Source organism: Cydia pomonella, chromosome 11, assembly GCF_033807575.1.
Source record: "Cydia pomonella isolate Wapato2018A chromosome 11, ilCydPomo1, whole genome shotgun sequence".
NCBI lineage: Eukaryota > Metazoa > Arthropoda > Insecta > Lepidoptera > Tortricidae > Cydia > Cydia pomonella.
Window position 1 is genome coordinate 7,447,735 of NC_084713.1, and position 27,056 is coordinate 7,474,790.

At 36.5% G+C, this 27,056-nt stretch overlaps 1 protein-coding gene across 2 annotated transcripts in view; it reads right to left on the reverse strand.

The window, feature by feature from the left end:
- Positions 1-27,056, reverse strand: part of LOC133522741 (potassium channel subfamily K member 1-like) — an 89,082-nt gene that overhangs the window by 10,039 nt on the left and 51,987 nt on the right. The window contains exons 2-3 of one of the 2 annotated variants that reach the window (XM_061858172.1): positions 16,918-17,026; positions 10,571-10,684 (exon numbers count right to left, since the gene is read on the reverse strand). In XM_061858172.1, coding sequence (XP_061714156.1) covers positions 10,571-10,684; positions 16,918-17,017 — 214 coding nt within the window. In that variant the 5' untranslated portion in view covers positions 17,018-17,026. Of the gene's footprint in view, positions 1-6,799; positions 7,661-10,570; positions 10,685-16,917; positions 17,027-27,056 lie in introns of those variants that run through there. The other variant, XM_061858171.1, reaches the window with a different exon arrangement.

The following is a 27,056-nucleotide window of genomic DNA, read 5'->3' on the forward strand; positions in this document are numbered from 1 at the left end:
TTTACTCACCTAATCTGAAGTCATTAAGACATTTGTTACTTACTCTCCTATTCATTAATATATTTTCTATTAATTTATGTGTGTAATTTAATTAATTAACAATAATGATTGCTTATCACTAATGCGTGCTAATGTCAACTCTCTCATTAATCTCATTATGCTACCATTTCATATTTATCTTCGAAGCAAATCACATAAGCTTTTTTATGAAACACCTATTTCTCTAGTTAGGAAAAAAATAAGTACCTATAATGCCTATAAAACGTGTCATTCACGAAGACGCCTGCCTTGACTCGTAATGTCATGTTATTAAAGGTAAGATTTGACAAATCTACGTATCATCGTGGATGACACGAACTATTTTCTATTGATTAACAAATTGTGTAATGTGGATGTGAGACGCATCTGTTAATTTGGCTGCGTGTTGGCATCTTGGACGATTGCTCGTTAACGCTCCGCAGCGAACGAAACGCAACTGTCTAATATAGAAGAGTGATAGAGAGAGATAACTACGCAACGCTACGGAGCGTGAACGTTTGGCATCTTGTCTACGCAGCCTGAGCTGATTATAATGGTAGAAGAGCATACTGCAAAATTTCGTACAGACTTGATATCGGGATTAAATGCACAATGGTTTCCCATAAATGTGATGCTAAGTCCGAATTTGATAGTCTGTCACGGCGGAACTTGCCGAAGCCCGAAAGTACATAAAAGAAAGGCCACTTCTGGTGCGAAAAAGGGGGGCTGATTTAATTACCCATCTGATACCGAAATAATAGTTATGGCAGTGTATGTATATATAAATACACTGCCATAATACTCGTAGTTATGGTAGTGTATATATTACAGATACTCGGCTTGATTATTTCCTGTCAGTATTTTTTTGCCGGAAGTGCTTGGCAGGCGCTCTCAAAGGTGACCATCGGGACCCCTAAATATACCCATCTGATACCACCATGAAACCAATTCTAGTCGGTAGGTATGAACCCTCATTTCAGAAATATATAAGACTGCCAAGGCTTCTCCTGACGAAACACCTTGACAGACGAGACGAGATTATGTACGGATTTGTAGGTACACAAGTTACCTAAAATTCCCGACGAAGTGAGAATGAGTAGGTACCTTCTCTCTCAAAATGTTTTATTTGCTTAACATTATCACAGAATAAGTAATTACAATGCCTGCCGCTAATTTGTTTCTACACCTAATTTTACGTTTGGTTACATTCTTTTGATAATATTATTTTTAATTAAAGTTCACGAGTTCTGTCCTCGAGCAAACAGTTTTGGAAACTGGTTAGTTGCGTGGATGCATAACTATGTAGTTAAATAAAAAACCGGTTATTATAAAAGTAGTTTCGTTTCGACGGTATGTTAAGCAAGTTTCCAGTTTTTAGGTTAAACTGAGATTTTTTCACTAACATTTTGATTGTGTGTCAACGCTCTTGGTCTTGATACTGATATGGTAACTAAACAAAATACTGCTTTACTATATTTTATGATTAGGTACTTTAAAAGGAAAGTTTCTTATTATTTTTAGGTTTATATAGGTTTTAAGTACTATACCAACACGAGTTAATTATTTTGACATGCTCTGTAGCCCAACTTGTCGCCAAAAAGGAAACGGCAACAATTAAATAGGTACATATATTAAGCGTTTTTAGATTCGACTCGATTGTTACGAGCTTTTATTTAACTTGCCCTGTCAGTGTATGTATGCATGTTAGTTAAATTTGGGTCAAATCTTCGAAGCAAAATTTGACCCACTTCTCGATTTCCGATTGAGCTGAAATTTTGCATATACGAGTATGTGTGAATCCGATGACAATGCAATATTACGAGTATGATGACATGGAGCTGATCTGATGATGGAAACAGGAGGTGGCCATGGGAACTCTGTAATAAAATAACGCCTATGTAATTATTGTGTTTGGGTGGGGCAATCAGTATTAGTTGCATTTGGAAAGAAAAGTACAGTCCGCGATAAAAACTTGTACCTACCAAAAATCATTATTTTTCTAAAATTACTCGTTCCGTAAACTTAGATAGTTCAAGCGCAATAAAAACCAGGTTACCTCTTAGCTACTGTATAATGTAGGTATATTGCTAGCGGGTGGGCTTTTGATAAAGCACCTACCTACTCGACAAAGACTAATAGGCGATAGTACACTATATCTATTAAATAAAGTGTATATTACTTTCATACCCAAATTATAGAATAAAAATCGGATAACTAAAGTAACAAAGGTACGAGTTTTAATGGTGAATTATAGATGCAACACCAAATAAAATTGTTGTTTAATTTCGCCTGGTATTGTTGTAGTAGCAATCAATGTTATCTAATATTTTACGATATATTTCGATAACGATTAGTAACGCAATCACACAAAATGATTCGTAATGGAAGTAATTGATAGATTGGAAAGATATTAGATAATGAAGCATTTAAACACGGTATAGGTAGTACCCCGGAGTAGCCTACAAGAGGATCAATAATATAAGTAAAAAGGTACAGTATTACCCCTATCAGAAATTGTGTTAAAGTAGATATAAAACATCAAAGTGTTAATAAATACTGCCACTAGCACTTTCAGAAACTTTACACTTTAAAAACGCAGCATACGCAGAATAAATTACGAGAGTTACCAATAAGTAAACAACTTTGACCTGTCTGGGATCTTTAGAAGGTCACTATGTCATAAAGTTATTTCAATCACAGGAGAAGTATACCTATCGGTTGATTACTTACATGTAATCTCACGCGGTATAATATGTGCATAAGCTATATTGTATTCATGCATGATTGAAGTGCAGTCGATGACATAATAATGTAGGTATCTCTACATAATGTTTCGCGTTTATCTACCGGTTTTATGGTTTAGTTACCGTACCGATGAACTAATGAGTATATTATACCGTGTATGGCATGTAACAGGAGCAAACATGGAACTGTAGGCTGTACTTCTCAAACTGACCAACATTTGTTTGCGTTTTGATTTTTAGTACAGTTTAAAGTTTATCCTAAGACGCAATGTGTTGCGAATATTTTACGTTCAAGACGTGACACGTTAGTTATAATGATAATGGCATACATCGAAGATAATAATTATTTAATCTGTATTAAAAAAAGTCTAACGACTTCATGTTGTTTAAAAGTTATTGAACAAAAGTGTCTCCGTTTGCGTAGTGGAATCTGTTTTAATTATTTACTCGTGTTACATTATATGCCACACCGGGTATGTCAATTCTATAAGTAATTACGTATTTTGTGAACGTGTCTTATTAAACCCGTCACACGACAACAGTTTTAACTACCTACTACTGCATTTCAAAGTTTCTCTAGTTTTATTTATTTTTGTAGCAATAAACAATAATAAATAGTAAAGTATACTTCAAGAAGGCCGTAAACCGATGAAAATGAGCTTTTAAGTGGTTTCTTTTGTGACACGGTGTCCTTGCTTTTGATCTTTATATATTGGTTTATCTAAGTATTACTTATTTTCCATTCGTTTCTTTTCTTACAACGAATATTTTACTACCGCAATTGTGTGGAATCATTAATAATGTGCAAAGATTGACTACAAACAATATACTACAAATATTTTAGAAGACCAACGTATGATGATTATTTTATATAAATTAGTTATATATCAAATTAAGCACCAACAGAAAAATGTTCAAACTCTATAAAAAAAGTCTCCAATATCTAATTTATTTTTATTTCAACTTACTCACTGAAAACGAAAAAAATAAGGCTCCAGAGTTGACCTGATAGTGTCCAATTTTGCTACAGTTTCACAGGCAATATTACGTCCACCTTCTTTCCAACTTGATAGATGGCCAGCAGGGCTTAAGCTGGCTGGATATTGATTAGAACAATATATTTAGGAGACTCAACGGGGCTCTGAATAGACCTTTCACGTCAACTTTCAATTCGGTTAACAGCGAAAATCAGAATAGGTAATGGATGAAATTAACTTGTCTGATTGCTCTGCTAAGTTTTGTACCAAAATCAAATAGACTTGTTTATTTAACCGGCACCGTTGGGGCCCCCACCAGTTGAGGATTTTCACAGACCTTTGCAGGTTCGGCGAACGAGGAACGGATTAATGTTCCATTTCACGAAATGTTGGAACGTTGTTACCAATTTAATATTAAAAATTTCTAGTAAAGTTAAAATGTAAACAATATTTAGATTACAGGTTTATGGAGTCAACAAAAAGTTCATTTGGTGAACAATGATTAAACAAACAAACAACAATTTATCAAACAACAATTGACAAATATTATTCAGCTACAAACAAACTTTTACAAAATATTACGGCTTTTCATTTTCAATATAAACATTCGACAGCGAGGACATGTCACAAAATTATTTACACCTTATGTCACTTATCAGTGGCGGCTTTAACCATCGCGAGGCCCCGGGCGACCCTTGTAAAAATCTGTTCTTCGAGGCCCCGGGCCGCGCTTGTAAAAATCTGCTCTGCGAGGTCCTTGTAAACATGTGATCGGGTTGATGCGAGGCGACTGCCCCGTTCGCCTCCCCCTAAGGCCGCCTCTGTCACTTATTAACTTATAATTTATGCATTGTAGTTGTACTAACTATGAAATTGCGCACAGTACGGGCACCATGACTTTGACACTGACATATTCGCTAACGTCCGCGTAACTTACTTTCTATAAGTACATCTCGTTTGTACTAATATGCCAGTACAAGCGAGATGCACAGAAAGTAAGTTACGCACACGCTAGTGAATATGTCAGTGTCAAGCTCGTGGTGAGGCTATTTATACGTTAAGTAATTGATTATACTTAATATATTATGTTACACGTTACGCAATACGACATAGATTCGTTTAAAGGGTAGAATTACAATTAACCTAGACAAACAAGTGTCAGGTCATAACCTTCGCAGGTTAGCATTGGTAACCTTTATATATAAAAAAGACTATATTATAAATGGATATGTGAAGTAAGCAGTTGGTAGGTAAACTTAATTACCTACATAATTCCGAAGTTATTAAAAGTGATACCATTCTAAGTAATGCGCCGTCGGAAAAACCTGTCTGTCAATAAACTTCTTCAATCGACTTTTAAGTTTAAAAAAAATCAATAACTTATGAACTTGGGCAAAACTACCTATCCAATTCTTTAAGCTTTTATAGTTAATGGACTTAAATATGGACTTAATGGAGCCAATAAAATTATTATAGAAATGGAACGGAAGTTTAGTTATTTTTTCTACAAAATTTTACTCTTGTTTACTATCGTCCCCTATCCTTTACTAAACTTTACGGCGTATTGACCGAAACTATGAAACCCATAAAGTTTGTTCCTTCCGTAGGGGACACGTACCTACGCAAAGGACCCTAAGTTTTGCTCCTATCGTGTATGTTATACTTAATACGAACCTATATATTAATAACTTTATCTAAGTTATTATTCTTAAAGTTACTAAGAAGAAATAAATAGTAAATGTAAACGAGGAAAAAATATTTTTATAAATGGTGATGATGATCTTTTCACCCTTAGAGCGTTTTCGCAGATATCGGATGTCCTTTGGAGAAAAACAGGTGCTAAAAATTGCCCCATGGCATCAAGTAGTTTTATTTTTGTATTAAGGCTTTCTTTTCAATGTCAAACAATAATTGAATGTATAAAAAATATAAAAAATACACTTTTTTACTTTTTGTTACTACAACATCCGACGTCCGATATTGAATCCGACAAAGTGAAAACGTTCTAAGTTGTTATACCTATAGGCATGGATTTTCCGGTCATTCATAAGTTCGCTTTGCGGTACGCGATGTGAATCTCTGCTATGCGATGGGAATCCATGTTATTTCAATACCTCGACTTGTTATGGCGTGAGGCGCCTCTTTATCGCTGTAATTTGCAAGGTTGATAGAGAGGCATATACCGAAATTTCAATTTTCGCGGTAGGCCGTCAGACTGCGGTATAGATAGTATCCTGCGCAGCTGTACATGTAATAACCTCTATCATGTACACCTTAGGGTATGTTCATAGCGTACAATTAACCTAAGCGGTGGTAGGTAGCTGTCATCCTGTAATAGAAAACGAACTATGGTGACGTTGACAGATGGTTAGTGTAACTGGACCACAGATTTTGAGCTAGAGTCAGACAAGGTTTGCATGGCATTTGCAATGACAAAGTGTGGAAATGTCATAATTAATGTCAAATTTCTATTTGAATATGACTATAATGACTGTTCAAATCGGTGCAAAGTTAGCTTAGGCGGACTGTATAAGAGATTATCGATGTTACTTCGTCACGTTTATTTAAGACTCTTAAGGTGAGAAGAGTTCGCTGAACGCATAGACATACAATATAACGCTGAACGTTAAGAACAATTTGAGTTTCAAGTTCAAGCTGTCTGAAATCGTTAAGTTAAGTAGGTACTTACCTAAGATACTGAAGTCGTTGAGAACTTGACGAGATATTACATTATTAAAGTAAAGGAATAATTGAAAAGGAGTTTTATGAAATGAAACATTCTGGAAATGACACCTTGCGAAATAGTCTGGATTCCATATATGACAATTCAAAATCCAACGGTCACGAATTTAAGACTTTAGTTTTCTTCTTGGTTATTTATTTATTTATGCAATGGAGTTAATCCTTAATGTGGCGGTAATTGACAAGTTAAGAAAAAATCTTCATAACACAGAATACACCGTTTATTTATTCGGATGTTGAGTGCTACCCTTTCTAATAAATATACGAGTAGGTAATCTACCAGCTTATTTGATTAAACAAAAAACCCGAAATAATTACCTAAAATATTCGGATGCCTCATCATAAAATCCTGCTTCGCTCTGATCACATCCAACCGCACCTGGTTTTCCATGGGTGCTTCCAAAGCCGAGAACACCAAAGCACCAGAAATCAGATAGACGAAGTAGAACGCTACATAACTCAGCAGCAGGAAAGTAAAACGAGCCTTTCCAAACAATCTCTCAGTGGCTATTAAAGGTTGGAACGGAGGATGTTCCTCTTCATACAAAATCTCCCGATGCACCACCATTTTCTTCGGATAAGGGTAGAGTTGCGAATGCACCACCATATCGTCGTCACTTCTTGAGCTCATGCTCCCGTACGAATGAACACGCGCGTATTTATTACTCGCCATTATTAAGTCAATTTTTGAATTTCGAACTTCAAATGTCTAATTTCAAGTTTTAAAGAGTTCCAAACGGCGGAACGTAAAACTATGGTCAACTGTATTTAAAAAAGCGCTTAGGATGATTAGGTTCGAAGAATAATGGTATAGTCTCTGTCACTTTAAAGTTACGAATGCATTTTTCGAGATTAGAAACGACCATTTTGATACATTTTACGGTTGGAAGTAAAGAAGCGCGGCAGTACGTTCAGTGCGGGGGCCGTTGGATAACTGGTTGGGTTGGAGCGATGTATCAAGTATTTAATCTACGGCGTGTGCTGGTAGATAAGAGGTTCATTTACCGACCTACCTACTTAAGTTTTTTGTCGTTGGTGTGATAAAGACGAGTTGCTTAGATTTCTTACTTATATTGTTCTATTGTAAAAATCTATATTTATTTTAGACGGGCAGGAAAATATTTAGCATCACTATGCCCATATCTTCTTGAGCATGTTAATTAGATTTATAAGATCTCTTTATTACTTTTTGTCACTCGTGCGTATTTGTATTGAAAGTACCTATAGCAAGCGAAAGGTTGAGCTACGAGCGCAGCATGTGTTTCGAAAGTAGAAATTTGAACGTTGCTACTTAATTAATATGGGACTTAATTTACGAAAAGCAAACAAACTTTGCTGGCGAGGAATATACCAATTTTTTCATCTTAGTGCCGCAAGAAAGAAATCCTTATAAATTGTTAATGCTTTCCTTTGTTTTTGCTAGAATTATATGAGATCTAGATCAAGTATCAAGATAAATTAAATGACGTCAATATGCCAATTGTAAACAGAGGCGTGGCTTCTGATATAAACATAATAATTATTGCACTTATTTATTATTACCGGGCATCATGCTTTATCTACATGCATTACCTACGTTTTCCCTAAGATACTAAAGTTCACGCTCCAGATTGCATCATAGATAGCATAATATACATATACAATGATTTACGATTGACCGTTGCAAGGAAAGGTCTCAACTCTCAAGTGATTTTATTGAATCTCCTTTAACTAGATAATTCGTCCATTTTGGTGCTCATGAATGTATATACTTGTATAGTTAAGGACAAGTGAAGAATTACTGGCAGTTTCTATAGGTAGTAGAAATGGAAATAATTTATTCGTAAGCACAAACACAGAAGGGAAAAATCATACAACGCAGAAAAACATAGGAAGGAGAAATTGACATGAAAAGGTCTCATCTCAGCTTGATGCTGGCGACTTCCAGCGCTGATCTTAGATGTGTTTCAAATCGTAATTGTAAATGGATTAAAGATTAAGTTAAGATTAATTACTATATTGAAACTGCCTCAAACTCTGCTTTAATTATGTTATAACATAGGTACCTACCTAAATAGCTGGCTGGAATTATAAACACGATTTTATATGAAACCTACCAGTCTATATTATATGCGTCTAATAAAGTAAAACTTTTCAGGGTCTAGAAGCTAGTATATTTAATGTCAAAATGAAGAAAGACAAACGACAAAAGTTACGACATATCTCAAACTTAGTCACGTCAAGTAATATGATACTTTCGCGCTGTTGAGAAAAGCAGCAGAAAAAATAGGAATTTTCCAACGAAGTCTTTTCTGACATTGGATTAAAAATTACTTCACAATACAGATACTACTATATCACACAATATGATATTATATCAATTACTAAATAGATACAATGTAAACACTGATAACGTGTGTTCGACATACATACCTACATAAGACCGATAAACTGACCGAATAAATAAACATTTGGACCAAAGTCAGTCATGGTCAATTTTAGAATCACCCACACTAGTGCTCAAAAGACTGTATGCAAATTGCAAGTTAGGAGAATAGTGGACGATCGCTTCTATATATAGAGAGTCCCGTTTCCTCCCAGGATATTGACATAATATTTTTTTAAACAATTGATCCATTTATTATCCATAGCCAAAATCAAACTTCAAAGCTTACGTAAAAAAACGATACTTATGGCCGTTTTTGGCGACCGTAATCCCCCCTCCCCCCTCGTTGAGCTCTAACAACCTTACTCGGCAGGAACACAAACACAGCAGTTCAGTCGACGGTCCGTTTATTACTGGTTGATAAAAAAGGGGGCGCGGGGAGCGACACCGCGCCCGCGTCGGTTTGCATGCATATACTACAGTAGGGTCTAGTGTTATTTGGCTGCGGTTTTCTGCGAGGTACTTCCCAAGTCGGGCTCTGCTCTAGAGCTGGAATGAATCCGCTGTGCTGTGCCCTACCACACAAAGCGAGATGACATTCACAATGCCCATACCTCTCTTTTGGACGTAGTTTAAGGACGTACCCGGGTCCAAAAAACATAAAAAAAGTTTAAGCATGGAACCCTCGGTGGGCGAGTCCGAGTGGCACTTGTCCGGTTTTTTTCTATCAAGCCAACTTTAATCTTTTAAGGCAGTGTCATACGTGAGCGAATAACTCGCGAACGCGACGCGGCGCGGCGCGGGTGAATTCAATCCTTTGATACCTGTGGAAGTGTCCTACGTGGGCGATCTCCGAATGCCGTTGGGCGCCGCGCCGCATCGCATTCACGAGTCATCGCTCACGTAAGCCGCTGCCGCTGCGTAAGGTTTTAGTTAGTCCGTTCTTGCAAATATAGTCGAGATTCCGTGTAATTTTTATATGTTGTTTTCCCTTGTAAAACGTGTAACAATTCAATATGAAAATTACAATTTTGCATCTGCCCCCTCACAGAAGCCAATAGTTGAAATAAAATCAAAATTCCAATAACTCAAAAACAAAATATGCCACTTAAGGAGTTAAGACACACCAACAATACATAAACAAAGCTAGTAAAGTAACAAGTATAGTGGACACGTACAATATCTATGCACCAATAACAGCTGTGCAACAGAGGGCCTACCGCGAACCACGTTCGACATGTTGCCTCTCTGTCGCACTTCTACATTTGTACGTAAGTGTGACAGGGAGGCAACCCGTCGATCGTGGTTCGCGGTAGACCCTCTGCACTCAAACAGTTCGAGGCTTTTTTACACTACATTATTAACTACAACTATATTAATATTAATAGATTAAGTGATTGAAACGTGCATAGGAAAAAACTAACTACTATGCCTATGGATAAGTAGGTATCACTTTAAGTAGGTAGATATTTCAATAAGCGTGTACCCACTTGCAATATCTTTAGTAAGTAAATGAAACTATTAAATAGATATGACAGGGTACTTTATAACTGTCTATTCATTTTAAGAGTACCTTCGTCGATAAATCATCTTTTACAACCTTTAACCTGTGGGTTAGGTATTGATAAGTGAAAACCGTATGAAAATCCGTTCAGTAGTTTTTGAGTTTCTTGCGTACATTGTTTGTTTTATAAGGTGTACTTTATTAATTAAACAAATCTAACCTGAGACACAAGGATGGTCCCGCAAGAAGTCGTGCTTGTACTTCTGCACCTGCCGAGCCCTTTGGTCGTCTGGTTGACCCTTCTGTCCCTCCAATTGCTGGAATATCAGCGCTCCTGGAATAGAAAATAATAAATAAACAACTGTGATATTTACACTTTTTTCATGACTTGAAAATAATTTTCGCGACCACTTCGCATAGAAACCCCTTCCTAGTAGGTTATCTTCTGTTTGTAACCTGTATTATTTTCTCCTTTTTTACTGGGACTTTGTGAGACCCCCTTATGGTAAGTATCGTCGCGAGCCCCTGCGACTTTTCCAGGCCGTCGTGAGTGAGTCAAGTCGTACACGCCAGCTAAGCTACCGGTCGCCTTCACCGCGGCCCCGAAACCTGGCCCCGGTCAAACGGTATCACCAGGCTAGGGGTCGTGGGGGTGGGTAACGATCGGTAGCGAAGAGCTGGCCTACACCAGCAGCACACTCTGTCCCCCACACGAGGGCCAATAGACCTCCTCACCGATCGGTGGGGAGCGACCCGCCACTCATACCTCCCGTGAGGGAGGTATCGAATGACATCCATCCATCGTCGTGAGTCGTGAACTCGTGACCCACAGGTTAAAGGTTGTAAAGCCTAACTGCAATGAATTTGTACAACTTTGCTCTTTGGTTTTCGTGAGGCGTTTTAGCGCCGAGCATGTATTTTTTTAAATAACCTTCATGAGGTTAGATATTCATACTACCTATATTTACTTAGCAAAATAGACTTCCTTTCCATAGAATCGTAAAACAAACGAATTATCAGTAAGTAGGAGGTTACTTGTAATCTTTTTTTAAATACTTAATGCTCACAGTTATTGGTAAGAGGGCTTATTATGCCGAGTGTATTCTTCGTATAGTTATAATGAAGTACGTCTTAATGATACGGGAAGTAAGTATTAAGTACGTGTAAGAGGTATAATTAAAATAACACAGGCACCACGGCACGTACTTAGCCAGTTCGTGGGTCCTTAAACTCGCTTCGTTCAAGCTAGCACACAGATTTATAACAGTAGACATACGTTTTCTAAAAAAAATTAAATGACATTAAATTAGTTAACATTAAATGCCAAATAAGTATTCCTAATTGCTGTTTTGAAAGCGACTTTGTTGTAAAACCTAATAATAACCAAGTGGTGGGTGAACTTTAATGTACATATAATATAGATAGGCTTTGTTTATTAAAGATAAATACAATTTAAGATGAACGTTTTAACAAATACATAACTTTTTAAAATATTGACAGTTACAATAACAGTTAATTCACAACACAACAGTTCACCACAGTCAGGTCAGTTAGTTCTTTTAATTGTTATACTACGAGTATTAGTTATTGGATATTGCATTTCTGCCATCTGAAATAAGTTTTGATAATTTGATTATAATTAAGTACGACAAATCCATACTGTTTGTTTTGAGACTGACAACCAATCTCAAACTTTGCGGAGCAGGTGTTCCAGGTATTGGACAACTTTTGGGTCTCTTTTGTTCTTTCCCTACCTATATATAAATTAGCTTAGATTTATTGCATGTCTTCAGAGTATATATGTAGGTACATTATGTGCCCGTGTACCGGGTACGTTAAATGGAAACATCAATAACTTGAGGCATGGGTACCTATGTACATAATTGACAACATTTTATATTTCTGACCCTATAATTTTATTGGTTCTCTACATGTCGACTGAAACGTGGAATACGCTGATAATTTTTTTTTTCACTAGGGCTTGTATTTCATTTTTTTTTTATGTGTAATTATTCTGAAATGGCGTAACTCTAGTTCTACGCTAGAAGCTAGTCTTGTCTCAAACGAAAAAAAGTCACGACTTAATTAATCTGACGTTGTCATTGTCAATGTTTTAAACTGGTCCGTTGTTACTTGCTGTTTTTAAACAATTTTGATAAAATATCAGATTTCTACGACCATTTGGATATAATAACAGATGTTGATACATGAATATAACACCAAGGTTTTATACGGATTCGACGGACCGACAGAGAAACGCTAACGAATGTAATATAATGCAAGCCTCTTATTTACTTCGAACGAAATTATGAAGTTTGAACTTTAGGTACTATTACTCGTATATAAGTCACATATTCCTTATCTCTTTGAAATTTAATTAAGAGATTTGGGACTTTGACTCACGATATAGCCAATATCTTTAAGCCTTATCACTGTGCGCAGATGATCCTAATCTTTCCTAACTAAAAGCAAAAGTCGCTAGTTGACTTTTTCAATTGATTATAAGGGTCTTTAAACTTCAAAATTCACTGCGTAAAGTACGCAACATTGCCCGAAGTCGGCGTTTGGAGATGTCTGGCGTTTCGGCAATCGATCGGACTAATTTGATTTTATCCGAAGGTACCAATAATTAACCTGCGAGCGACGTGTGTCAAAGCTTCATTTTATCTATTTAAATGAAGAAAATGCTTGTTATTACTTTTGTGTGGAATAGTGGCTAAGCCAAAGCAAACTTGGGGTTTGAAATACTTGGGGTTTGTATGTACTAAACGTGTAATATAAAATATTTGAGTTGCTGATGTCCTCGTTAGTCATCTTAATTGAAATGGGGAGATATTAGACTATAATCCATAATTACGTGGACTAGTTTGACTAATAAAGTGAGTAATAAACGGCGCCAAAGAAATGAAAAAAAGTCGCGGGTATTATCTATGTTCGGAGTTTAGTCAAAGCATTTTATGAACATTTATTTTGTACAAATGGGAGAAATTCAAACAAAAATAATGTTTTAGATAAAAAAACCGGGCAAGTGCGAGTCGGACTCGCGCACGAAGGGTTCCGTACCATTTATGACGTATTAAAAAAACTACTTACTAGATCTCGTTCAAACCAATTTTCGGTGGAAGTTTGCATGGTAATGTATATCATATATTTTTTTTAGATTTTTCATTCTGTTATTTTAGAAGTTACAGGGGGGGGGGGGGGACACACACACACTTTTTTTCACTTTGGAAGTGTCTTTCGCGCAAACTATTCAGTTTAGAAAAAAGTGATATTAAAAACCTAAATATCATTTTTGAAGACCTATCCATAGATACCCCACACGTATGGGTTTGATGAAAAAAGATTTTTCGAGTTTCAGTTCTAAGTATGGGGAATTTAATATTTGATCACAAACTAAGATGAAATCTCTGCGTCTATCAGCAACACTGAAAATTGATAACACCATAAATGCCTAGGGCGGTAGGTATATACTTACATAAAAATGGAGTAACGGAGTATAAATAAATATTTGATATCACGCGAAGCAAAAACTTGTTCCCATATTACTTTATTCATTTAAAAATGGAATACCCAGTCCTCAGTCCAATCACGTCGCTAAAAATGGGCAAAAACCTGAGATGTTGCGGCTGGGACGATTTATAACACTTCCAAGTTGAAATTAACGCTGCGAGCCTTTGGAAAAAGCCCGCAATCCAGCGCAAGTCTGTAGATGAGACAATTTCAGCAGGGGTGATATTTTAAGAACATTGGCAATTTTGTTACTAATTTCATACAATTTAACCCATGCAATTGCCCGAGTATGCCTTGTTGCTCATGCATTTCTTAAATATTCTCTCTCCCACTCATGTTGTTAACAACTAAAATTCATTTTTATGTGGGTCGAAAACGGCCCACTTGGCAGATGGGTAGTGGGTACTTTCTGCGCCATTGTTATAATAATGTGACAAAGACTTGAAAGACTCTTTTAACATACCTTCGGCCCATCTCACCTTTGTATTAATAGTGTCTTAAGGGATATTAACTATCCATTATCATTAAATGTATTCATATAAGGTCAGATGGGGAAGAGAAACATAGTTTATTTTTCTCGGGACAAGAGAAACAATAGACTATGACTCTAAGAATGCATACAATAAACATATCCCTATTAAACTCCATACTTGACGTACTTGACATGAAAACTTAGCGTGGTCCGGTTCTGAGGATTCCCTACAAGTGTTTTTCTTGTCCCGATGTTTCTCTTACCTCACTTGACCTTACGTAATATAAAGTAGAACCCTTCTAGAAATATATGATCAAATGATAATTGTCAAGAGGGCGCTGTTATTCTCGTGTAAAGGGTGACAGTTCAGTTTAGTATGGAAAATTTAGCTCCAATGAAATTCCGCAATATGGCGCTTGATCATATATCAGGACCAGACTTTTGATCAGACTTTATTTTTTGATGAAAAAATGCTTTATGTAGATGTGGATTTCATGTAAAAAAACACTTATTGTTTTTTTAATCTTGTCTTAATAAGATACCGTTATCTAGGGCTTGAGTATTTGAACGGGGTTTTTAGCACGCCCATATTGTATGTCATATTACAATGGAATAGATCTTTCTAGAAAAATAAAATGATTCTGCAGCGATTTCAAAAGTAAATAACGATTCAATTTCAGAAACCTAGTACTTTGGTAAATAGCTTAACGCACATTTTCACGTCCAAAATTACAAATTACGGCTATTGGTCCGTCTATTCATTTTATACTCTGACAAGCTAGCTTTGTCAGTAAAAAGGCGGCATTTTTTAAAATGTAGGCGCAATCGATCTCCCAGTAAGTGTTAGTAATTATCACTTAACAAACAAAAGGAAGTATGTTCGCTTTATACGATTTTTTACTAAGAAGGAAAGACTTTTTGGCGATAACTCAAAAATGGCTTAACCGAACATATTCGCTATAGCTTTGATTGAGAGTGTTTATTAAGCTTTACATTCAAGATTTTTTTGGGTCCATGGTTCAGAGTGATTATTTCCGAAAACATTTACTTGATCACAACATGGTTGTTGAAGACCCGTATTCGTTTTGAAAGTCCTATCTAAAGGGTCGGCAACGCGCATGTAACACCTCTGGAGTTGCAGGCGTCCATATGCTACGGTGACTCCTTACCATCAGGAGGGCCGTATGCTTGTTTGCCACCGACGTGGTATTTAAAAAAAAATCTAACGCCATGCTATTCTATAGGGTTTAAGCGAAAAAAAATGACAGTAGGGAGGTACCCTAATAATGTTTTTTTTTTTCTATTGTAGCACTAACGATCACGGAGCAAAGGCGCGGAAGGACAGACGGACAGAACCCGAAGCACTAGGAACCCGTAGTCCTAGTTGATTTGACTTAAAATGGTTTAGTTTTTAAGGATATTTGTTCCTGACTCATGGATGTTTTCTATGTATTTAAGTATTTATAAATATGTATATATTATATATATATCGTTGTCTAAGTACCCGCAACACAAGCCTTATTGAGCTTCGCGTGGGATTTAGTTAATTTGTGTACTAATGTCCTATCATATTATATTATATTATTACTACAACTTATCCCACTGTAGTAACGTTTCCTCAGCGGCTCAACAAATTAAATTCATTACGTCTGCCTATTACCACTCAGGCGACAAGAACTTTTCCAGAAAAAAAAACCCAAATATTTAAGTGAAAGAAAAACTTCTAGATTGGACGGAAAATCTCCCTAATTCAACCAGGAGGTTGTGTTTAGCAAGAACCAACTTCAAATGATTTTAGTTATTTGAACTGAATTCCTTTTATATGAATATATATAATTATAGGTAAAAAATGCTGAATTGTACCATTAAGCTTACTTAATGGCAAAATTCAGCATTTTGCGTATTAGGTAAAATAAACTTAATTATTTTTTACTTGTTTTACCTATAAATAAAAATTATAAGTATAAGAAACTGGAAATTATATTCCTTTCAAGATAATGTCCCACATGCTACTTACCACTAGTTCGGTACAGGGCGATATTAAGGAGCCCTAAGATTAATACGCTCATCCAAGGCCTCACGCGTATATCCGTTATACACCCCGATCACTAGACGTCGTTTACACCAAGTCTCTACCTTCTACAGAATGTCACACGCAACTTACCACTCGTGAGGTACAGGGCCATAAGGAGCGCTAGGGTCAACACGCGCATCCAAGGACTTACGCGTATATCCGTTATACACCCCAATCACTAGACGTCGTTTACACCAAGTCCCTACCTTCTACGGAATGTCACACGCAACTTACCACTCGTGAGGTACAGGGCCATAAGGAGCGCTAGGGTCAACAAGCGCATCCAAGGACTCTCCGTTGTAAATCCCAATCACTAGACGTCGTTTACACCAAGTCCCTACCTTCTACGGAATGTCACACGCAACTTACCACTTGTGAGGTACAGGGCCATAAGGAGCGCTAAGGTCAACAAGCGCATCCAAGGACTCTCCGTTATACACCCCAATCACTAGACGTCGTTTACACCAAGTAGGTACCTACCTTCTACGGAATGTCACACGCAACTTACCACTTGTTAGGTACAGGGCCATAAGGAGCGCCAGGGTCAACACGCGCATCCATGGCCTCACGCGTATGTCCGTTATACACCCCGGCATCACAAGACGCATCGTTTACACCTGAAACAAATAAATGTATATTATTATAATTAAATTATTTGTCTACTTATAAAAAAAACTTGGTTATCGCCTCGCGCTCAGGCACTTATGTAATTACAACTCTATGTGACGTCTAAGAATCACCATGTTTCGGAAAATTTATTTTGGATTAAGATATCAATCAAATAAATTCTCAGCTACAAAATGCGTGTACCCATTTACCTTTGAGTTCAGCTGTCTCCAGTAGGTACTTATTTTTCGTTTTACAGTAACATCGGACCAATATCGCAAAATAACTTCACCACGACATAGAAGACAGCCTGCAAGTTATTTTAAATCCTATTCCAATGGCAGACATCTCAAATTCGTAAAAAAAAACTTATAAAGTCCAATTCCAAATCAATTTCAATTTGTTTGAGGGTTGTAAAATTTGCAGATTCATCTCTGGCCGAATGGATTTACTCCGTTGTTTTACCGAGTTTGAGTTGTTTTACTTATAAACGTTTTTATTTAGGCTTGGAATTAAATTGAATTTTGGGTCTGACAAGGGGAACATACATGTACAGTATAGTGTACTGCGTAAAACAATGGTGTAATATAATAACCAAAAGTATAAAATAATCACATCCATTTCGGGTACCAAAAATTGGTAAAAACTGTAAAAACAGAAACTACTTCTAAGTACATTTGAAGCTTACTTCCAATTTTTAATTCATAGTTTGGTAACTATTTTACAATAAAATAAAGTGTACAGTACATATGATGATACTTTACCGCCCTAGTGCGTAGCACTATACGTGTGCGTATGTCAAAAATTTAAAGTGCTATTATGTACTATTTTGTACAATACACGTGCGTAAAGGTTATTCGCATCTAGTGTCTATTTGAAACTCTTCTTTCGGTCGTGTTTTAATTTATCGCCACTAGTTGCGAATTTCCTTCTTTTCGTACTTGTGTCGTAATGTACTAATAAATACACAAAGTCATTCCCGTACCCTAAACACTATGTAAATAACAAAACATCTGTTTTGTAATATTATGATGCTTGAATAATAATACATTACGATACAAGTGCGAAAAATAGGAAATCCGAAACGAGTGGTGATAAATTAAAACACGACCGAAGGGAGTGTTTTAAATCGACACGAGTTGCGAATTGCCTATTCGCACATGTATCGTACAACGTTTTACAGTACATATGGCCCTTTAAATGGTCGACACAGTAACGTAATATGCTAATTTTCGCACTAGTGCTATAAAGTAGCACCATATGTACTGTAAATTAATTTTAACTTTCTCACTATAAAAATCTACTCAAATACGAGTATAACAAGTGAAGCAGTCATCCATCCGGCTGAAACGAGCTGAAATGAGCTTTTTCTGAGGTGCCGTGGGTTCAGCCAGTAGATTTTTTGAAGAAACGTAGCTTTTTTTTTCAAATATGATAACAGGATACCAAGAAATATGAATAACAATTTTGAGGCTTTTCTCTTGTAACTTCATCGATTTAAAGCCTGATTAAGCAACTCTCGCTCAATAGAAAAAAATCACGAACACGCACCATTAAAAATATGTCACAAACAATAATAGTTTTTGTGACATATTTAGACACATAGGCACAAGAAATTTACTTCTAAAAATGCGATAAGTATTTTATTTTTGATCAAACTCATTCATAAGGGGAGGGCGGGGCTAGCTTTATAAAATACAAAATTCAGGTATGAAAACAGTGTGATGAGATTGTGTTGTGGCTTGCGCTATTTTAAGGAATGATTATTTGCGTTTCTGAAAAGTTATATTGTTTTGTTCATCGTTAAACAGTGTTCTTGCCAGCATATTTTTATGAGATCGGTTGCGACGGTACATTAACCCCGTTATGGGGCGGGTTGTTCCGTCGATTCAAACACTAACTTATCCGTCAAAAATTAAAATCCCGTATCCCACACGCTAAAAGAGTGAGTGAGTGAGTGATTATTTTTCGTGTACTATTAATCGGTAATAAAATAAAAGTAAAAATATATCATTTCGTGGGGTACGTCGTGCCGTTTTTTTTCCGTAACTACTATTCTACCATAATGCAAAGCACGAACGGCTCCTGCATTGATATAATCCTAACTTTTTGCGACAAATATCATACGAATCGCTCCTTTACGTTCCTAATCTCATCGGAACAACTTACCGCCGGCACTTTGCCCCTGTCTCCCCTAGTTTTTTTGTTAAAATGGACCAAAAAGAATGATTCAATAACAATGGTATCCGCAATCCCGGGCACGCACGTCAGTCCGCTCAGTGCTCAGCTACTTGCGACCTGAACTCACGGCGCTTTAAGGTGTCAGACGCGCAGTTTTATAAAATCCGAACGTCACTTTTGTGTTCATGCATTTTACATAGGTAATGAAAACACGTATCACGAGTTATACGCGTGTTTTCTTTTTACTTATCACTTATCACAAGAAATCTATTTCTCGAGTTCCCGAGGCATAGAGTTTTTTCCCCGTCTCGACTAAGGACAAATTTCTCGAGATTTCTCTCCTCAAGAATTCTCGAGCAGGAACCCTAGCTAATCCAACCATGAAAAAAAAATGCGAATAGCGGCCCGATTGAACTTTTAAGATACCTACGTCAAATATTAGGTCTAAGATACGATATGGATTGGATATGTCAGTGCCAAAAGTGTCATTTTTGTTCGAAGGAACGTCACTTTACATTAGAGAGTCGACTATATTTCGCAAATCGGTTACGGCTGTCAACGCCTGACTTATTGTACAGTTGGCTTGGGAAATGGGAGCAGTTTATTTAGCTTTTAACGTGGAATTTCTCTTTTGTTCCGTGCTGTTTTAAGTTACGAGGCAACTGTCACATTGAAATAAAACTCTTACATTGTTCTTGCCGATTTTAGAGCTATTACAATTTAAAATTTCGATTTGAATTAGTTTTACTTTATAAGTAAGGTTACTAGTAGCTTTATTTACATAAATTATAATTATCTCCATAATTCTTGGACCTTATTATTTCAAAAAATAATTTAGATTTGCTATTTTAATTGTACCTACCGGTTGCTGATATTTAATTTTACCTATTTCTGAAATTTCATAGTTTTCAGGATTACTCAAATGATGTTTGCACGTTGATATTAGTAACATCTCTAAAATAGATGGCATATAACTTAGACTTCGACACATATGCATTCTTATCCTTATGTCAATCATATTTCAATTTACTGACAATTGATGATGCCATTGATGATACACAGTAATAATGACATCAATATAAATCGATTTTTTCATCATTATTGCTGTGGACATTGCCACTCGAAGAGATTTATAAATTTGAGCCCTCTTTCATACGGATAATCATCATATCTTAAAATTTAAATAACGTGATTTTTTGATACTGCAAGTCGCAAGTCTCTATTTATAATGTATTGCCTCTGGTACAATACAAAAGTAATGTATTTAGAAAGTTACGTAGCCGGTAGCCCCTCTTTACGCTTCATTTAACCTTCCATTTGCATAATTTTTCAGAAGCCTCCCTGAGCGTTGGCGAGGAATTAGCCAGAATTAGATGAAGTTATCCCTTAATTGATTTAATGGATGCTGATAAAAAAAAGAAAAGTGGGTAAAAATGATCATAAAAACGTTACAATAAGGATTTGTCTTCTTTTTTAATGGAATATTAATTGGTGTAATTAACAACCGCAAAAATTTTGGAACATAACTTGATGTAAGAGTTAGCAAAAGTTTACCGTCTCCATGTTAATGTATATTGTATCTTATGTTATCTGAATAAAATATAATAAATAATTACAGACATAGATATACCACATGTCATAGTATGTGCAAAGTTTCATTACATGAAATAAATATGTAGGTTAAAATTAGTTTGTTATTCCACTAACACTATTTTATAAGTTAAATGTAAATGTCAATAACAACTATGGATTGATACCCGATTTTTTTTTGTTATTAAAAGTAGATAAATAATCTTTATCGTTCCCACCTACAACCAGTGAAAAAAACATAAACAGATTCACAATACGTATGTATAGTGAAATGTACTCCAAATATTGACACCGCGCTGCCACAAGTAGATTAACTTTCTAATTGTTCATATTTAAACATAATCATTCCTTAATAAAGCTATCTTAGACTAACGAACTAGCGGGGTTCCTGACAACAATGCCTGTACCATTAATCAGCCATTGTGCAGGTTGTTCGAATATTAGACATTGTAGTCGAGCTGCAGGCGTATGATAGATACTCGTAGAGTTCTTTATGTTCAAAAAATTAAGGAATGATGACATTTTATAAAATACCTGTAGGTAAGTAAGAAAAATATTTCCCAAAATTATTTGTTCACATATTTTTGGACCACCCTGTAGGTATCTGTGAATTAGACTTGGCACGTCGTTCGTAATTGTTTACATTTAACGTTTACTACATCCGAGCCTAGTATATAAAAATACTACAGAAGTTGTACAACATAGCGAAATCGTTGGCAAAGGCGGTCGGAAAATCCAATAATAGTTATACCTCGTTATCGAACTCGGAACGTATCATAACCGGAGGCCTATTCAAACTTGCATTTTGATATCAAAATTATATCTTACTGATGTCATTTTGCTATCATACGCGCGTGCGTGTGTTTCGCTCGCACTTGTCCGTATATGTACTAGCGCGAGCGAGACGGCCCTCCAGGAGGCCAATTCTGTTATAACTATTTGATATGGTTTTCATTTCATTTTGATAACACCTTGAGTTGGGTTAATAGGCATCCCACGCGCCTCAATAACTGCGAGCCAAATGCCTTATGTGACGTAGCGTTAGCATCAAACAGCCTAAGTCGCTAATGCCGTGCTCACGGTTAAAGCCATATCAAAATAAGATGGGGACCTTATCAAATTGTTAAAACAAAATCAGCCTCCCGGTGAATTCGGCCGTTGTGTTATCAGTTCGCGGGACAGCGTTTGCAAATAGTATTTTATACAATCGTGATATAATAGAGAGCTTTTCAGTCGAGTATCTTATTTAGGCAACGAAGCTTGCTCAGTATACAATACTGAGTATAATAGTGTACAATAGTTTTTTCATTACACTTGCTCGAAAAAGATCTCCATGCAGGTGTACTGAAGGACAAATGCCTTTATTGTTCCCGTGGGAGTTATGGATTGTGAAAACTCCCTAGGGTGTTATAACATTTTTTAAATTATGTCACTAATTCATACAAACGAAGTAGCGTGAGTGAATGAGTTTTACTTTAAAAATACTGCCGTTAGTAATTCAATATGTTTTTTTATGTTGAAATATATTTAATTTGATTATTTTATTTATTTAAACTTTATTGCAAAGAAAACTTATCGTACAAAAAGGCGGACTTAATGCCAAAAGGCATTCTCTACCAGTCAACTTTAAAATAGCCTTTTAATAGCCGTTTAATTTTTTTTATATAATTTTCAATCGTGGCTGAATGCCGAATAGGTATGTTGCCTAACCTGTCAACATATGATAATATGGCGGACGATATTTGATATTTCTCCGCATTTGACCCGTACTTAACTGTCTGTGTTACTTAATTGTCTACTGATTCACTGACTATACAGTATATCAGTATTAGAATTTACATAGGCTAAATCATATTTATGTAAATATATAATTTTTAGTAAGAGATATATGAAAAATCTTACTACTACCAGAAAGGTACACTATTTGTGATACAACTATGATAATGATTTTAAATATAAAATAATTGCAAACCCCGAAAAAAACGCATAATTCGCATACTAAAAATCACAAATTTTCCAGATTATTCGCCATTTCATCTTGAAACTAATGTAATTTTTTAAAACTTAAATACTGCGCAGATTTGAATAAAACATCTGAAAGTGTATTAATTTACGATCAAATTAATAATACATGACTAAAAATTATGATTAAATTTAAATTTGATTTTAAAAATCTGTGAGCTGTCTAATGCTTTGTAGACATTTGGCAACACTATGCATTTAAGGGTTAAGAATAATTCCGCTTAAAATATAGTTTTTCCTTCACAAGTGTGATGAAAAACATTGTGTGTGTGTGTAACTCCGGGGGTAAGAATAATTACAAACTTGGGTCTTTAATTACCACCCTCGCTTCCAAAATTTCACTTACCAGTTTTTCACTTTTCGTTAAAATTTCACTTTTTTAAAATTTCACTTTTCGTTGCACAGTGTACAACTATTTTAAGAGTCATCTAAAATAAAACTTTTTCTACTCTAAAACCTAAATAATTAAATAAATTTAGGTAAGTATCTCAGTAGCGCAAAAGACATCAACTACTCATGAAATAATCGCGCGTTGGTGTCTTTGCCACTGGACTGCCACGTGATTGTTAAATTTCATTATAGTTCACTACAGCGTTTGCTTCAGAATATTATAGTCGAGTTGGGACCCCATACATGAAAAGTACCAATTACAGTTTGGTATACGTAATCATAATTCAACCATTACAGTCGAAGATTAGAAAAAAGCTATTTTAAAATTAACAAAGATATGCTTTTTGCTAATATTTGGATGAGCGGAATTCTTTATAGCAAAAATCAAACTGTCAGAGGGATTGACCTAACTGTTTTATCGACTTATCGATAAATATTTGTCACTTAACGAAACAAAGTTAAAGTAATGAAATCAGGCAATGAATGCAGATGACACTACGGTTGTTGAAAGCTACATACCCAATTCACGAGCTAGTGGAGTCCAAATACAGTCGCTCAGGGAGGCAATGGTCGAACGCATGAACGTGTCACTAAAGGCAGTCTCTGATTGGGGTGAAGCCAATTTGGTCTCGTTCAATGCTAGTAAGACCCAGGCGTGTCTTATCTCCGCCAAACGGAGTCCATTCCATCTGACTCCTACTTTCCGAAATGTATCCCTTCCGATAACCGACCATCTTGAGCTTCTCGGAATCTCGCTGACTTCGAAACTCAACTTCGGCCCGCACATCGAGTCGAAAGCACAGTTAGCAGCAAAAAAGCTGGGCATCCTCAACAAGGTGAGGCAGTATTTTACACCTAGGCAACTGCTCGACCTTTACCTAGCACAAGTGCGATCGTGTGTGGAATACTGTTCGCATCTGTGGGATGGTTCAGCAAAATACCAGCTTGAGGCGCTCGAGTCAGTTGAGAGGAGAGCCAAGAGAATCATTAATGATGACGATCTGACGAATGCTCGACTCCAAAGTCTAGAGCATCGTCGCAAGGTTGCCAGCCTAACGATCTTTTACAGGATACATTTCGGAGAGTGTGCCGAGGAACTGCACAACCTTATTCCTCCGTCCCCATTTCACCATCGGACTACCAGACAATCGGCACTCCGGCATCGCTTCATGGTAGGTATTCCACAAATACGCACGAAGCGTTTTGCTTCAACATTTCTTATGCGAACTGCCAAGGAGTGGAATGCCCTGCCCGAGTCTGTGTTTCCGCATGAGTACAATCTGGGTCTCTTCAAGGCTAGGGTAAATAGGTATCTCATAGGTAAGCGTGCTCCACCGTAGACCGCATCATCACTTACCATCAGGTGAGATCGTGGTCAAACGCTTGCCTATCGTTATAAAAAAAAAAAAAAAGGCTTTTGGATATACATACAAACAAATTAACGGTGTCCCTAATTAGCTGACCGCCACTGTATTTTGGTATAATAGTAAAGAATAAAACAGAAAATACTTTTATGATGTAAAAGAACGTAACATTTAGAGCAATATATTGTGGAAGAATCTTCTTTGAAACTGAAATAAGAATCTTTCTGTATCCATTTTTTTATTGTTTTCTTTTAGGATTAACCATTTTAGTAACACGGCACGGAAATCACTCATGAAAACTCAAGTGACATAAATGACATATGTGACGCTGATATGATTTACTTTAATACGGAGATGCAAGTTGCTTATCAAAGAGGTCAAATGTTACAGAATAATCTTTTAAGTTGATTATGGATACCTAATGCGATATTATTCCGTAACATCGATAAGTCGATAAAACAGTTAGGTCAATCCCTCTGACAGTTTGATTTTTGCTATGAAGAATTCCGCTCATTGAGTATGACTATTTGCTTTTAAGACTGCCAGAATTCAGTACTCAATGTCACGTCATTAGAGAAAATATGGATTTAAAGTAGCAGCCTGAGCCATTAAGCAAATAATAAAAGCCGTAATATGTATAAAAGCATATTTGCCGATTATGTGAGACTGTAAATGTAAATATTCAAAATCTATTTTTCGTCTCCGCGAGGGCTGTAGTTACATCAAGCTAAGTTAGCAAATAAATGCCCTTACCGGGATTCGAACCCTGGACCATCGGCTTCATAGGCAGAGTCACTACCCACTAGGCCAGACTGGTCGTCAAAAGGTCCAGCATATCTTTTCTCAAAACTGTTTGACTGCTGTGACGAATAGATTCGGACCCGGGTACGTCCTTAAACTACGTCCAAAAGGGAGGTATGGGTATTGTGAATGTCATCTCGCTTTGTGTGGTAGGGCACAGCACAGCGGATGTTATTCCAGATCTAGAGCAGAGCCCAACTGGGGAAGTACCTCCACCTTACAGAAAACCGAAGCCAAATAACACTAGACCCTATTCATAGTGTTGTGTTCCTGCCGGTGAGTAAGGTTGCCAGAGCTCAACAAGGGGAAGAGGGGTTTAGGGTCGGCAACGCGCATGTAACTCCTCTGGAGTTCCAGGCGTACATAGGCTACGGAAACTGCTTACCATCAGGCGGGCCGTATGCTTGTTTGCCACCGACGTAGTATAAAAAAAAACAAAAATAGTTTGACCTTAGATTCGTATTAAATATGTGTAATCAGAGGTCAGAATTATACTAGCCGTCTTGTAACGAAGTTATCAGTAAGCCCTTTGCGAATTACCGTCCCATTTCCAGGCGGTGGTCGATGTCGTTAAGAAGCCTATCAGGTAGCTAAAACAATTAGGTCACGTGAGATCGCTTAGGGATCCAAAAGGATGCTGCTATTCAGGTACTATTGCATCTAAGGTAAATAAGATATACCAGTTGATAGTTAAGCATAAGATATGGAGATATACCGTATGCAATACATTGACGACTAGTCTGGCCTAGTGGATAGTGACCCTGCCTATGAAACCAATGGCAGGACCATCAGGTCCGAATCCTGGTAAGGGAATTCATTTGTGTGACGAGTACAGATATTTGTTCCTGAGTCATGGTTGTTTTCTATGTACTTAAACATTTGTATATTATATGTACCTACATATCGTTGTCTGAGTACCTACAACACAAGCCTTCTCGAGCTTACTGTGGGACTTAGCCAATTTGTGTAAGATTAATATTTATAATAATTATTTACATTTATTGTGAACACATGACATGACATTATTTGAATTTTGTGGACTGCCTTGGTTTAGATGTTTTAAAAATATAGGGTTTTCTTAACTTTACGATGTCTACAGGAAAGATGCAAACGACAAAAGCAATAACCATAAAATAAAATGTGTTAGTCCTTTACATAATAAATTCGTCACACATACCATAAACTAACCTTGCTAAAAAAAAGGATATCACTATAAAGCCATTTTTTATATTTAACCCAAGATTGTAATTGTAAAGCAAAATATTCATGGTTGTATTTCGTAAATCACATTTCATACTTCGTTATACTAAATAGAAGAAACTTCGCAGGGTAATTCTTATCTTTGAAGCTTAGTATACGTTGTAGTTTACATCCTTTTGAGAGCACCACAGAAAATGTATGATGAAATATTGCACTGCTACAGGTCTATCTCAGAATGACATCGATTTTGTGAAACTCAAGACTCGGGATGTTCCTCAACTTTCCAATGTGCCGCCCCTGGCTACGCCTCAGGCCTCGGGCATCAGTGCAATGTTGCGTCGCTTCGATTCGAGTTTAGTTCGTAGTTCTGAACACCTGTGTAGGACTTACGTATATGTAATAGGTAAACTGTAGCATTATGGAATTTAGATTGTGCGTCACATGTAGGTAAGTGTTATATATTTCACAAGTAATACACAATTTACCCTTCAAA